General features: G+C 40.4%; 1 protein-coding gene across 19 annotated transcripts in view; it reads left to right on the forward strand.

Annotated features, from left to right (window-relative positions):
- The window catches only part of MAGI1 (membrane associated guanylate kinase, WW and PDZ domain containing 1), a 675,347-nt gene extending 662,189 nt beyond the window's left edge, over positions 1-13,158 (forward strand). For 10 of the 19 annotated variants that reach the window (XM_007984898.3, XM_038002515.2, XM_038002516.2 and 7 more), the window contains 5 exons: positions 1,815-1,908; positions 2,038-2,098; positions 3,159-3,302; positions 5,352-5,490; positions 9,558-13,158. In XM_007984898.3, coding sequence (XP_007983089.3) covers positions 1,815-1,908; positions 2,038-2,098; positions 3,159-3,302; positions 5,352-5,490; positions 9,558-10,312 — 1,193 coding nt within the window. In that variant the 3' untranslated portion in view covers positions 10,313-13,158. The other 9 variants (XM_073009956.1, XM_073009957.1, XM_073009958.1 and 6 more) reach the window with 3 other exon arrangements.
- The last annotated feature ends 1,028 nt before the right edge of the window (positions 13,159-14,186 follow it).

Here is a 14,186-nt window from a genome sequence, read left to right on the forward strand (position 1 = left end):
AAGCCTGAGAAACACCACCTCCCCAGCTTGGACGGTCATAGGCTTATTGGTGTAGTAAAGACTCAGAGGAGTGCATAGGAAATGATTGGTAAAACAGATTGTGGGAAACATTGTCCAAAACATGAATGGGATTCACCTAACAATTCACTTGACTGAGTTACTTTCTTCTTCTTCTTGTGCCTTTGCATAATGGGCTTTTATGGCTGCAGTATAGTAACTGTTGAAATCGTATTTCAACTTTCTCATTTTGCAGAGAGTTTAACTTATACAAGGTCTCATAGTAATAAAATTAGTAGCTGTAATAAATGTGTACTGAGTGCTTATTGTATGTCAGGCACAGAGCTTAAACATTGCATATACTTTTATCCATGAGAAGGGAATTATGGTCATCACCCCCTTTTAACAGATAAGAAAAATAAGGCACACAGCTAATGAGTAGAAAAAAAAAAGTTGATTTGATCCCAGGTTTGAATCTCAAGCCCATGCTTTTAACCACTATGTATCATGAAAATAAAATAACAGGAAGCCAGACCAAAGCTGAGTAAGATCCTTGGGAAATGTAAATGGAAGACAGACCACAGATAGTTGGGATTTGTGGGATGTCTTTTGTTCCAGAACTGCAGTGGAAAGATATATATTCCAGATATCTCAGTTTGGAATAGTTAACATATTTTCCCATATAATAGTTAAATCTGATGGGAAGATACATGTATTCAGCAAACATGAAAGTGCCTACTATAAGCCATGGGTCTCCTGGTAACTTCTAGGCTTAATGGTTCACTGAATTAAATGGGCATGCTCAGGTGAATCTTATAATGGAACCTAACACCACATTTAGCATTTTCTGTATCAGAAAATGTATGGCAAGTTTCAGTCAACCTACAATTAAATATTAAAAATACAACTTGCTCATAGTTGGTTGCTACTTGCCTTGATCTTAATGAAGAAATTATTAGTAAAGAATATATAGCTATCACTATAGGAATGATTATATTTTAGTAGTGCATGTTCGTGTGCAGTCTGTAGTTGCACTTAAGAGAGTTTTTGGATTCAAAATCTCCAAACTTCTGGAGATAATGAAGTTGCTTGTGAATGTGATTAGTGGAGAAGAAGGTCAACTTATATAGGGATATAATCATATTCATTTCATAGAGGTGGCTTCATGATTTGTATAACTTATATTTACAAACTCTGGCTCTGACTAATGCAAATTTTAAAATTGACTTTTCATGAGTGATACCAAACAAGATCTGTCAAGAGTTCCATTATTTTCAGTTGTGCTTTATTAAAAGCAATGGGAAAGAAAGTAGATATTATGTGTGTGTTTAACAAGATGTTAGTACACTTCTGATTTTAATATTCACTTGAGGAAATCAAGCAGACCCACTAAATATTGCTGATAAATTGCAGGAAACGTTGGCAGAGACATTTATTATCAGCCTTTAAAGTTCTGGGAGAGAATTGTGCTGTGGTGCAGCACTTTGATGGGATTGCCTTTTTGCAGTGGCAGGGGAGGAGTGAGAAACACCTACCTTGGCTAGAATTTTAGAGCAGTGTTTTGTTTGGCAAACTGCATTTTATTTGTGGAGGTGTCTGTTTGGGAGGAGGGTCATGGGGACATGCATGACCCACATCAGAGAAGATCTTAAAATGGTTTATAAACTCCTAATTATCTAGAAATTCACGTCAGACTGTTTGAAATGGGGACAGAGAAGTCACACTTGTTACTCAGATACAGGGCTTCTGCACACCTCCTGACTGGAGGATGTCTTCTCTGGAGCCTTCATTTCTTTATGCTCTGTCCCTCTTTGCAGAGTCCTCGAATGCCACCTTGCTGACCAATGCAGAGAAGATCGCCACCATCACCACCACACACACCCCTTCTCAGCAGGGGACCCAGGAGACAAGGTCAGACATGGCTTTGGTTTCCTTTGTTAAAGGGGAAAAAAGTAACTCCCAGTATGACAATATATGTCCTTGATTCTTTCTCAGTTTCCTAATGGGTTGCTCTTGTATTTATTTCTCTCACTTCGGCAGGAATACCACCAAACCAAAGCAGGAATCTCAGTTTGAGTTCAAAGCACCCCAGGCAACACAGGTGAGCTCCATTTCTCTTTTTTCTCTATACTTTGCACATTTCCTTCCAACTTTCTCAAGCTATTTTTATGGGATATTTTTTGAAGCACCTTTAATTTAAAAGAAATAACCTTTTGTGAGGTGATTTACCAAATATATCCTTACATTTGATTTTCTAGGAAATAACATTTTATTTTGCTACCTTGAAATATCCCTAGGTAGCCTTTTCTAGGGGAAAAAAAATGAAAAGCAGTAATTGTCACGAGGATCGGCAGTTAGAGAAAGCAAAGCAGCCAATATCTACTCATAGTTTTCATAAACATGCTTCTGCCCAGAAAATGTCTTTTTGATAAGGTGTTTTTCAGGCTTGGGGATTTAAGGTGAGATCCGTAGAGCAAAATACCTGTCCTCAGGATGGCAAGGGAGAGTGTGAAAATAATAGCAGGTAAAACAAATTTGAGGAACTTTGGGTGATGCAAAATTAAACAGATTCCCTTTTTTTGTTTTGTTTTGTTTTTTAATTAAGAGACAGGGGTCTCACTATGCTGCTCAGGCTGGACTGAAACTCCTGGGCTCAAGCAGTCCTCCTGTCTCAGCCTCCTGAGTAGCTGGTATTACAAGTGCCCAACTGGGTTCCTTCTTTACTGGTTGCCTGGGGGCTTTCGGTTGTCCCTTTGTAATTTTCCTTGACTGGGATTTGGAGAGGTTTTGTTGGTATCCTCATGATGGGCACAGTCAGCATTTATTGGACACAGGTCAGGGAGGCTGGGCATCCAGCAGCCAGGTGACTGGTATCATGTAATGAGGAATTATCCTTCCCCAAATGCAAATCATGGCCTCACTGATTAAATTTTAATCCACATATGTTACATTAAATACACACATGCATTTAGACACGCTCATAAATGTTTTCAAATTCTGGATCTCTGAGTTCTGAGATTAATGAGGATGAATCAAGATGATTAATAAACAAGAGTCACCAAGATGGGGATAGAGGTTGTGCCTTTTTGCCAAGAATGTTTAGGAAGACTCCTATGGATATTAATTCTCCTAGAATGATTGCATTTAATTTCTTTAAATAGGAGCAAGATTTTTACACTGTGGAACTGGAAAGAGGAGCCAAGGGATTTGGCTTTAGCCTTCGAGGAGGCCGAGAGTATAACATGGACCTCTATGTTCTGCGCTTAGCAGAGGATGGTCCTGCAGAGAGGTGTGGAAAGATGAGGGTAAGTGGAGAGAGGAGTCTGGGGTAGGTGCAAATAAACCATCTGCAGTGAATTCTTGTCATATATTGTTAGAATGTTAATGTTCATAAGAATTACATTTTCTATGGCTTTCATGATTCTCTTAAATGCATGACTCCTACCCTACCAAATATTTCTCCCTAAAGCACAATTATAGCTGCTAAAGTTAGGCGAACACTTCCAACTCTTTGGGGTTAATATAAGGAATAAGGGATTTAAATTACTTATAAACATATTAAAGTAGGTATTTTTCAGAGCCTATTTCTATAGTTCTTGTGCTTAATGTCATGGGGCAGGCACATCACTTGACAGGAATTCTGGGGTACCCTGGGATGCTTAGAGAGCAGGAAAGTCATGTGGCCCTGTAGATTCTGGGCAGTGAGGTCTACTCATCCTCTAGCTGGCTACCAGTGGTCTTACCTTAGGCTCAGAGAGAGCAAGTCTACTCTCTGTCTTAGCAAAGAGCCAGGGCTCTGTGGCATGAATATTCAGAGTTGCTCTGTAGTAAGAGCTACAAATTTTAAATACATAAATGCCAAAAGTCCACTCTGCTCTGTTTCGCTAATATCTGTTACTGTAGATGGATGTGCTGTTCTCCTGGGCAGATTAGATAATTAAGAAAACATAAATCATCTACTCATAGATAGGTCACATAGATTGGGACTTGCCCATGGAGAGCCATTTACAACAAATTAAAAGAAATCAAGACAGTCAGGCCAGGAAAGGAAAAAAAGTGAATGCAGTTGAGCCTCAGCAGAAAAAGGGAAAAACTGATTAAGGATGAGGATCATAACACTTGAACTGAAGCCACAATCTTGATGTTTAAGTTTCTTCAGAGTGAATTTTTTAACATTTAAAATTGAGAAGGTAGAGCATGAATGTATTTTACGAAAATGGTATGTAGTAAAAATATAGTGTCCAGGGTCAAACAGTATACCAGTTTCTCTCATATCCTTTTTTTTTGCATGTACATATACAAGGGAAGATACATGGTGGTATATATTTCTTTTGTTTGAATTTCAGACATAAGGAATTTACTTTCCCTTGCCTTTTAATCACTTAAAAATGTTTTTGATCAAGTGAAATATTATTATGCTATTTTGTATAATGGCGTATAGTTTACAAGACAGGTTTACATGTATTACCTGATTTGATGCCAGCAGCTTAGTGGACATGGGTGGTGTTACCAGCCTTTTCTACAAGTAAGAAAGTAAACTCCAGAAAGTTAAGTACTGGGAGCAAATCAGTTACCAAATGATAGGATTCAAATTAAAGACTGTAAACTTGAAAGCCAGTGCTATTTCTCTTCTTTTTAGAACATAAGCTCTATTTGAGTGGGGATCTGCCCTGTCTTATTTATTCTTTAATTCCAGTGCTTAGAACAGTGACTGACACAAAGTGAATGCTGCATTCAATGTATCAGTTGGGATTGTGGTCTCATCTGAAGTCTCACCTGGGGAAGGGTTTGCTTTTTAAACTCACTCACATGGTTGTTACTAGGATTCAGTGCCTTATAAGGCAGTCCCTCATTTCATTATCATGGAACTCCAGAGGATGGCTCATAACATGCATCAGGCCAAACAAGTGAGAGAAGAAAAGAGAGCAAGTAAGACAGATGACAAAATCATTTTATGACCTAATCTTTGAACTGATACCATGTTTGCCATATTCTGTTTATTAGAAGCAAGTCACTTGATCCAGCTTACATTCAAAGGCAGGGGGATATTACGCAGATTGTGAATGCACGGAGGCAGAAATCATGGGAGCCTTCCTAAAAGCTCCCTCCCCAACCACTAACATGCCCTTACTGCTTTTTTTTTCCCCTTTATCATGTAATTCGGCATACATGTAGTTTTCTAACTTTCTTAATTGTCTTTCCCTCTTTAGAATATAATCTCCATGAGGGCAGGGATTTCTGTTTTTGTCACTGCCACATCCAAAGCAATAGATGTTCTGCCACATGCTCAATAAATATTTGGTGAATCCATACATGAATTTTAAATCTCACCTAGTTTTCTTTTGCTCTGACAGATTGGTGATGAAATTTTAGAGATCAATGGTGAGACCACCAAAAACATGAAGCATTCTCGAGCTATAGAACTGATTAAGAATGGTGGCCGCAGAGTTCGTCTGTTTCTGAAGCGGGGAGACGGCTCAGTACCAGAATATGGTGGGTCAAACTATGAAAACATTCCTTCCTTCCCTGGCATGACTCCATGAATTTGTCTCCAGAACGGCAGCAGGAAAGTCTTTTTTGTTTCCCCTATTCACCAGTGTCTTACCAGCCTCTCGCACCATGTGATTATTTGCCTCGCTTGTTCTGAAATCTCTACACATTTCATCCTTTTGCTTGCTTATGTGGACTGGGGCATGGCCTAAGACAAGATCTTTATAGCCCCCTTTCTGATAATCAGAGAGAACATTTTGTCTAGTCCGACCGAGAGCGAAGGAATGTTTGTTTGAACTGTGCCAAACTGTTCCTCAGATCCAATTGTTAGCACAAAATGACTATATACTCCTTTTAAGAAGCAGGAAAGCAGGTTTCCTGAGTGATATGTTGAGGCACAATTATTTTTTCCTTTTTGGTTACTTGGTGTCTTTATTTAAGAGGCATGAAATTTTGAGAGATTCGGGGGCTTTGCTCACCTCCTTTATGCTCTGTATACAACACTTCTCCATCCCCCAACTGGTCTCTTACCCCAAATCAGACCATCTGAGCCCACTACTATCAAACAAACAAAAACTGTTAATATATTAGCCATAATGTTTTTAAATGATAAAGGATGAAATAAATTCCCAGTGCTCATCATGAGGGAAACATGTGATTATACCTTTCCTATGAGGAAAGCCAGGTTATACATAGAGTTCCTTTGTCATATCTTTAGACTTGATTTGAGTAGACAGTAATGATCTTTACATAGCTTAGTGTTCTGATGGCAAAATATTGTATATGATAATAATTATGTCCTATTTATTTGAGATTTGTGTTTAAAATTTAAAAAAAAAAAAGAAGCTATGCCCTAGATGTAGGGCTATTTTTCCCAACCAAAGGTCTACAAAAGTTTCTATAGAAACTGTGATTGAATGGTCCCCATATACGTTGGTCCCCTTTATTAGGGATTTATCTATTATCACCCTCTTTTCTGAAAGTCATTCTGCACAATTCTCAGTTGCATTTTGGACTTGATGATATGTTTAATTCAGATGCAGCTCAAGGAGAAGGATAGCTCTTTGGAGGGCCAGCCTTCCCAGGTGTTGGACATTTGTACAGGTGCAAAATACAAGGGGTCCGAGGTACAGGGGGAGGGTGAGTATTAGACAAGGCCCCTATAGACATGGCCAACCACAGGGGAAGTATTTTGACAACATTAAGATGCCATGGCTGTGCACTGTACTAAACTTCTGACCATTAAGTGTGTTGATACCACTGAAACTGTGTAACATTGTCTCCCTTTTCTGTCTTCCCTATGCTTCTGTTGGATGTGATATTTCATTTGAGAGTCATCGTCAGTAACCTGTGTACCTTCTCAAAACCTATGTCTGTTGCACTGAGGATGAAAATCCAACACTAACAAATGTTCTTTGGGCTAAAAATAAAGATCATTGAAATACATGGTTTTCCAAGAAGGGTTGAACCTGCCAGGGTTGTGCTACTGTAATGTCTCCATGCGTCACTTGGACTAAATCTCTCTAATTCCAATGATTAGAGTCACAAATGGGTTATAATATGTTAAGTTCCAATATTTTTCTGACCTGATTGGAACCTGCTTCTCTGTGAGGCTATTTTTGTAATGAGTTTTTTGTACTTAATTTAACTGCCGCGGTCTTCGGTGGGGGTGGGAAGGGATTTTGTTCTTTTGTTGTTTATTGTTAATGCTCTCCTATGCCAGTCTGTCATTGTTCCAGTTGTTTGAAAAAAACAAAACAAAAAAGGATGCATTCATTGTCTGGGTTCTCGAGTCACCTTATGGCTGTCTAAAAATGTCACTGTTCCGATTGCGGTCTCTGCAGCCTTATTTGAGTGTTGCCTTAGACTGTCTGACTGGACAAATAAACTCTCTTTGCCCTATGTTAACAAATGCAGATTTTTTTTTTTTCTTTCCTCTGTGTTATAGGGAATCTAAATGTTCAACTTTTTCTCTTTCTCTCTTTCTCTTTCTCTCTGACTGTTTTGGTGCTGGGCCCTCCCTTCCACAGCGATGATACCTCCTAATATCGCTGCATGTATGAGAAATGAAAAGCTCGGGGAGGCTTGCTTCTACCTTATGGGCCATAATCAAACTACGGTTTGTAGCTCAATCAATACTAGGTGTTTCTGTGCTGTGGCCTAATTTCCTCATTGCTTCTGCTTAGCTCTGTTTTGATATGTTTGGCAATTCATTCTGAGCACCCTGCGTTCTTTGAATTGTAAGTACAATGCTGACCCTGTTGAAGTGTTGCCCTCCCCTTGTCTTAAAAGTAGGCATAAGAACCCAGTGGTGATCCAGGTACCTTCATGTATCCAAGTCTTCAAATGACCTTTGTTAAGAACCTGTTTTTTGTTCATTCTTGTAGCCAACCCAGCATTTAGAAAGAATGAACTTTGTATCATGGAGCCCTGTATCATAGGGCTTTGCTAGATGGGAAGATGAGATTTCCTGCTTGATCAGGTATCTCTTAGCAAACTACAGTCCCTGGGCCCCATCCTGTCCATAGCCTGTTTTTGTAAGTAAAGTTTTATTGACACATAGCCACACCCATTACTTTTGTGTTGCCTGTGTTTTTATACTACAGTGGCAGAGCTGAATAGTTGTAACAGAGATGGTGCGGCCCAAAACACCCAAATTATTTACTATTGCCCTTTAGAAAAAGTTGGCTGACCCCTGCTTTTGGCTTTTCACTTGCTTTTGTTAAAAACCCACTCTAGGTTTTGGGAAGTTGTCATAAAACAGGTTAATTGCTAAATATTGACCTTGTTGGCTCATGAAAGATCCTTAAAGAGCCCCAGTGACCCCTTAGTCTCTGACTGTCATACGAGTCTGCCCTCCAGACTGCAGCACCTTGTTTCAGGTGCTTTGCTTGGAATGGTGTCATGTGGATGACTTGTTGGGTTTAGTTGCAACAAAGCATCCCAGCTTTGAAAAGAGCTCTCCTCAATTCAGGACACTGCCTAAAACATTTGCACTGTCATTTCAAATATTGAATAATGATAAATAGGGGCCATTATGAGCTGCCCTGCTTTTAAACATATAGAAACCCTGATGTTATAGGAAGCATCCCAGTGACTCCAAGCTCTTAGATGTCATTATGACTACCTCCCATATCATAAAGAAAAAGTGCCTCTAAACTGAAAATTTTATCTGACCTCCATCCAATCTCAAATGTGTACCTAGCAGCTTCTCTTCCCCTCCCTTTTATTCTCTTCCCCTCCCTTTTATCTATCAGAAAACACCTTTTAAAAACAATTCCTTATTTTTTAATGTATGCAAAAGTAGAGAAAGTAGTTGAATAATACACATAGAACAGTTTAATGGGCCTTTGTGTACATATCCCATTTGCCAGTCATCAACATCTGACCAGCATGTTGCCTCTGTAATCCCCTTTGCCTGCTAGGTAGCCTGGATTTTTTTTAAATAGAAGTATACTTTTGCATATGGTAAAATGCATAAATCCTGAGTATACAGTGCAGTAGATTTTTTCACTTCTGTATGCACCCATTTAATCACCACCCAGATAAGCTGTAGATGATTCCTGCCCTACTCCAGAAAGCTTCCCAGGTGCCCCTTCAGATCAATACCCTAAATTATTTTTAAGTAAATCAAAACAAGTATTCTTTAAAGCAAAGAATATTTTCTTGGGGGTGGGAAAGGGGTGGGCGCAGGGGAGAAGGGTTGGGGGGTGGGAAAGGAAGAACAAGGGATAGCTACAGAGGAAATTTTGATGCCTCTAGACAGACTATTTGGATTGTGCCTTTAAAGACTCAAATCATGACTGATTTTTGTCAGTTCTTTAATGATCTATGTCTCGGGTATGGAGAACATTCAGTCAGCTAGACGTTGAAAGCTACAAGTACTAGTTTTTAACCCTAACTACGTGCAGTTATCCTTAAATTAACAAGATTCAGTTGGCTTTGAGTCTGACTGCTTTAACAGTTGTTTGCTTGTTGTGACTAATGAGGTCTCGAGTGTGGGTGGGAGCGGGGACAGGAGCCGAGGGACCCTCGTACCCAACTGTTGCTCTCGTTTATTTTCCTGGCAGACCCCAGCAGCGACCGCCACGGCCCCCCAACCGGTCCACAAGGTGTTCCGGAAGTGAGGGCCGGGCCCGACCGCCGGCAGCATCCGTCATTGGAGTCCAGTTACCCACCCGATCTTCACAAATCATCACTACATGGGGAAAAGCGGGCACACGCAAGGGATCCGAAAGGCAGCAGAGAGTATAGCAGACAACCCAATGAACACCACACCTGGAATGGGACTTCGAGGAAACCCGACAGCGGGGCATGCCGACCCAAGGACCGGGCGCCGGAGGGACGGAGGGACGCGCAGGCCGAGCGCGCGGCAGCCGCCAACGGCCCCAAGAGGCGGTCCCCAGAGAAGCGGAGGGAGGGCACCCGCAGCGCCGACAACACTTTGGAGAGGAGGGAGAAGCACGAGAAGAGACGAGACGTCTCTCCCGAGCGGAGGCGAGAGCGGTCACCCACCCGCAGGAGAGACGGCTCCCCCAGCCGGCGGAGACGGTCTCTGGAGAGACTCCTGGAGCAAAGGAGGTCCCCCGAGCGCAGGAGAGGGGGCTCGCCCGAGCGCAGGGCCAAGTCCACCGACCGGAGGCGCGCGCGCTCCCCCGAGCGCAGGAGAGAGCGGTCCCTGGACAGAAGGAACAGAGAGGACAGAGCCAGCCACCGAGAAAGGGAAGAGGGGAATCTGAAACAGGATGCCGGCAGAAGTTCCAGACATCCTACGGAGCAGAGAAGGCGAGCTTACAAAGAATGTAGCACCGACCTCAGTATCTGAGACGCTGAGTCACATTCCAACCTTTACCGTGTCAAAGGTTCTAAGAGGAAAGTCACAAACGTGAAATTATATTTAGTTTCTTACCTAATGAAGCATCTGACACCTGATGATCCTATGAATAACAACAAACATTTTATGCATTTGAAATCTTATAAGAAAAATATATATGAAAAGTATTGTGCCTGATGTATCATATTAAAGAAAGTATTTTTAAATGCATACTTTTTTGGAAATTATTTGCCAAATGCTGGCCCAAAGGGATATAAATTTTGTTTCTACGTAACCTGTAGAATCGTCAAGAATTGTTCCCGTTTTTGAGCAATCTTTTTCTCTCCTGGTTAAATGGGGCTGTTGATCATGTTCTCTAAGTAAGGGAATTTATTGATTAAGTTTAATTAATTTGATATAGACTGTTATGTAGTGATATAGTGCTATACTGTAGTCGGCAGTTTTTCGTAAAAGCAAAGAACAAAAAGGCAAAGTTTTCTTTGTAAAAGCTGAGGACCCTTTGGGATGGATTATGTTTGCCGATCCTAAAAGTAAGCAAACTGTATGACAAGACTACTATTGCAAATGAAGGATATTTATAGCTAAACTGCGTAGCACAAAGACGTTTTATATTGTGAGTTATAGTTGGTTCAGAAAACAGTTTGTAATCTCCCTGGCCCAGGAAGGCACAGAGACAAAAATGTCGGCCATCTTTACCCAAATACAACCCAAGCACAGATAGTCAGGTTCGTGAGCATCTCCAGCATCTAATTAAATCTCATTGAAGGCAATGCCATCACAGCTTTGCTCAATTACTACAAGGAACAGACAACAAGCATCTTTCATGTTGTCTTGTCTGATCGGAGGCTGAATAGTAGATGGAACGGGGGACAGTGTGCCTGGTGTGAGGAAGACGTAAGATCCCCAATTTGGAAAGCATGCCCCTCCCCCTTTTAGTATAAGCCCATAGTTGCCCTTAGCCAAACTGGGGAGGAGGGAATGAGCCTTGGTGGAAGGAACCTCTCTGCTGATATTTAAAGAAGTGAGGGCTGTGGGTATTCATAGAAATGCCAATTTCACTTTGAAACCATAGTCCAAGTCTCTAGGTTGGTAGAAGAGAAAGGAAGGAAGTGGTCCCAGTGGTTCTAGATCTGGTTGGGAAACTTCTGCCTCATGACTCTGTCCTTTGAGTCCTTTGGACAGCAGCACAAAACATAACAATTTTTATTTTTAGACAGACCCATTCTTTTTGACCCCACAGGAGCTGTGGTTGGGTCGGCCGTAGCCCCGGGATGTGGTTTAAGTGGATTACTGCCTAGCTGAGCCAAAATGTTTGCTTGTACCTGTTGGACCACTACAGCAAACCGCTGCTTACAGTGCATTGTGTATTTCCGTAGTACTGTTTTGCATTTTCCATACAGACAGAAAACTTTGCAAGTCAATCACTGTTGTTCCCATGGTACTGTAAGGAAAAAAAAAAAAGGAAAAAGAAAAAAAAAAAAGAAAACCAGCCAATCATTGCGTGTACAGAGCTAAAAATTGTAATTAATAGAGCCTGTTGGGAAAAAAAAGAAAACAGCTGTTGCCTTTTTTTCTTGTATAAAAGAGAATTTATGACAAAATTTAGCTGTGAGGAATGTGATATGTGTTTATATTTCTGAATATGGAACAAATTGATTCATGGGGATATATTTTAATGTAAACTAAATCAGGTATGTAAAGTTGTTTTAAAATGGGAGACTATATAAGTAATTCTCTAGAGCTTTAGTTGGTTTGAATATCATCATTTCCTCCATGGTGAGCCTGCTTGTGAATTATTAAGCACTTGTTTGCATTCTCTGTTCTTCACTCATTTATTTCTTGCAGTGTGCTATGGACTTAATGCTCTTTCTGTATTGATGAAAAGCAGTATGTGGGCCAATCTTTTTATAAAACACTATGCATATATAAATATTACATTGTTCATAGCTTTATTTGACTTATGGGTTTATACAAAACATTAGAATGAGTAGCTATAGTTGTGTGGACATTTATAAAACAAGTTCCTTTCCTGGAACAGACACAATATACATTCTGTAGCTAAAAAGGAGGGAAAAGTCTGTGAATGCTATTTTTATTATTAAAGTTTTCCATACAAAGCATACATCGAGCTGTAGTAAGGCTGAGGAAGAGTACAACTGAATAATGATATTCTTTTTCATCAAGTTCCTAAGAGCCGACTTGGAGATTTTATTCCCAAGGCTCCACTGCTAGGATTCTTCTCACTAGTTCTAACAAAATCTGTGATGTTAAATGACTGATGCTCTCAATTGTGGTCCAGAGTTTTAAGTAAATGAAATCAAGGTGGATTTTGGGAATATATCCTGAAGTTAACATCTTGATGTCCTTCTTGTTGTAAGATGATTTTTGACATTTTAAAATCTATGTGCTACCCACCTGGGCTTGTCTCAATCCGTGGACTTTTTGGTGTGGCAGTTTCACCTGAATTCCACACATCAGATTTGTTTGGAAATATTGTACTGTACAGGGACTATGCATTAAGCAGAAAGATATAGTTTTCTTTGAACTACTGTAACCTTAAATTGGAAACTGATTCTTGTGAGCCTACTTTCCTTAATCCCGCCCTCCCTCACTTAATGTAAATGTCTTGATGAGAGTTGATGGATGAGTATTTTGTATGATGAAATCAAATGATTTAGGAATTTGTCTCCCTCCATTACACAGTTGATGCCTGAAAGAATGGTGGGGGGGGGGAGGACTCAACACCCTAATTGTATTTTTTAAGTTTCTTTTGTGAAAGATTTTTTAATGCATTTTTACTGTAAAAATACATGGAAATGTATGCATTCCACAACCACTATTGCTTCTGGATTGATATCTTCCTTGTCTCTATGTTGTCTCAAATGTATTGGGGTCAAGTAATCAATTGAGGGCCCCTGACTCCAACTTGATGAAATGCCATTGTGTTGAAAGAGCAGGACCTACGCCGTTGCAATAGCATAGTGCCTTGCTACTGGAAGTGTGGTCTGTGGGCCAGCTGCCTCATCATCACTGAGGAGCTTGTTAGAAATGCAGATTCTCAGCCCTACTCCAGACCTACTGAGTCAGAATGTGCATTTAATAAAATCCTCAGCTATGCTGTATGCACATGAAAGTTTAAACAGCACAGCACAGTATAGCATAGAACCCTGGTAATAAAACAAACCCTGCCAAGCTAAAAGCTTCATCACTTCTGGTGTGATTCTTGGGCACATTCCTTAACCTCCTCTGAAGACTCCGTTTCCTCATCTATAAAGGGACATACTTCACAGAGCTAAGAATAGATGCACATCTTTGGCAATCAGAAGAGTCCTCAGTAAATGACACAAATTTTTTTTTTTTTAATTGAGGAATATTTCTGCATACAATGAGTACTCCTTTTCTTGTCCTGGCTTATTTTTCAAAGAAAAAAAATTTTTTTTTTTTTTTGAGACAGGGTCTCACTCTGTTGCCCAGGCTGGAGTGCAGTGGCACAATCGCAGCTCACTGCAGCCTCAGCCTCCCAGGTTCAAGTGATCCTCCCTGCTCAACCTCCCGAGTAACTGGGACTAGAGGGGCATCTACCATGCCCAAATGATTTTGGTATTTTTATAGAGATGGGATTTTGCCCTTTTGCCCAGGCTGGTCACAAACACCTGGGCTCAAGCAGTCTACCCAACTCAGCCTCCCAAAGTGCTGGAATTATGGGCATGAGCCACTGTACCCATAAGAAAAAAAAAAATTTCTCCCTCTATTAAAATGGGGAGGAAGGCCTTTTAATTATTAATAGTATGATACATACTATTCAGCAAAATACTATACTTACCATTGCTGAGGAATATGAAACCAAAATGCTGTGCTGTGAAAA

Source organism: Chlorocebus sabaeus, chromosome 22, assembly GCF_047675955.1.
Source record: "Chlorocebus sabaeus isolate Y175 chromosome 22, mChlSab1.0.hap1, whole genome shotgun sequence".
Classification (NCBI taxonomy): Eukaryota; Metazoa; Chordata; class Mammalia; order Primates; family Cercopithecidae; genus Chlorocebus; species Chlorocebus sabaeus.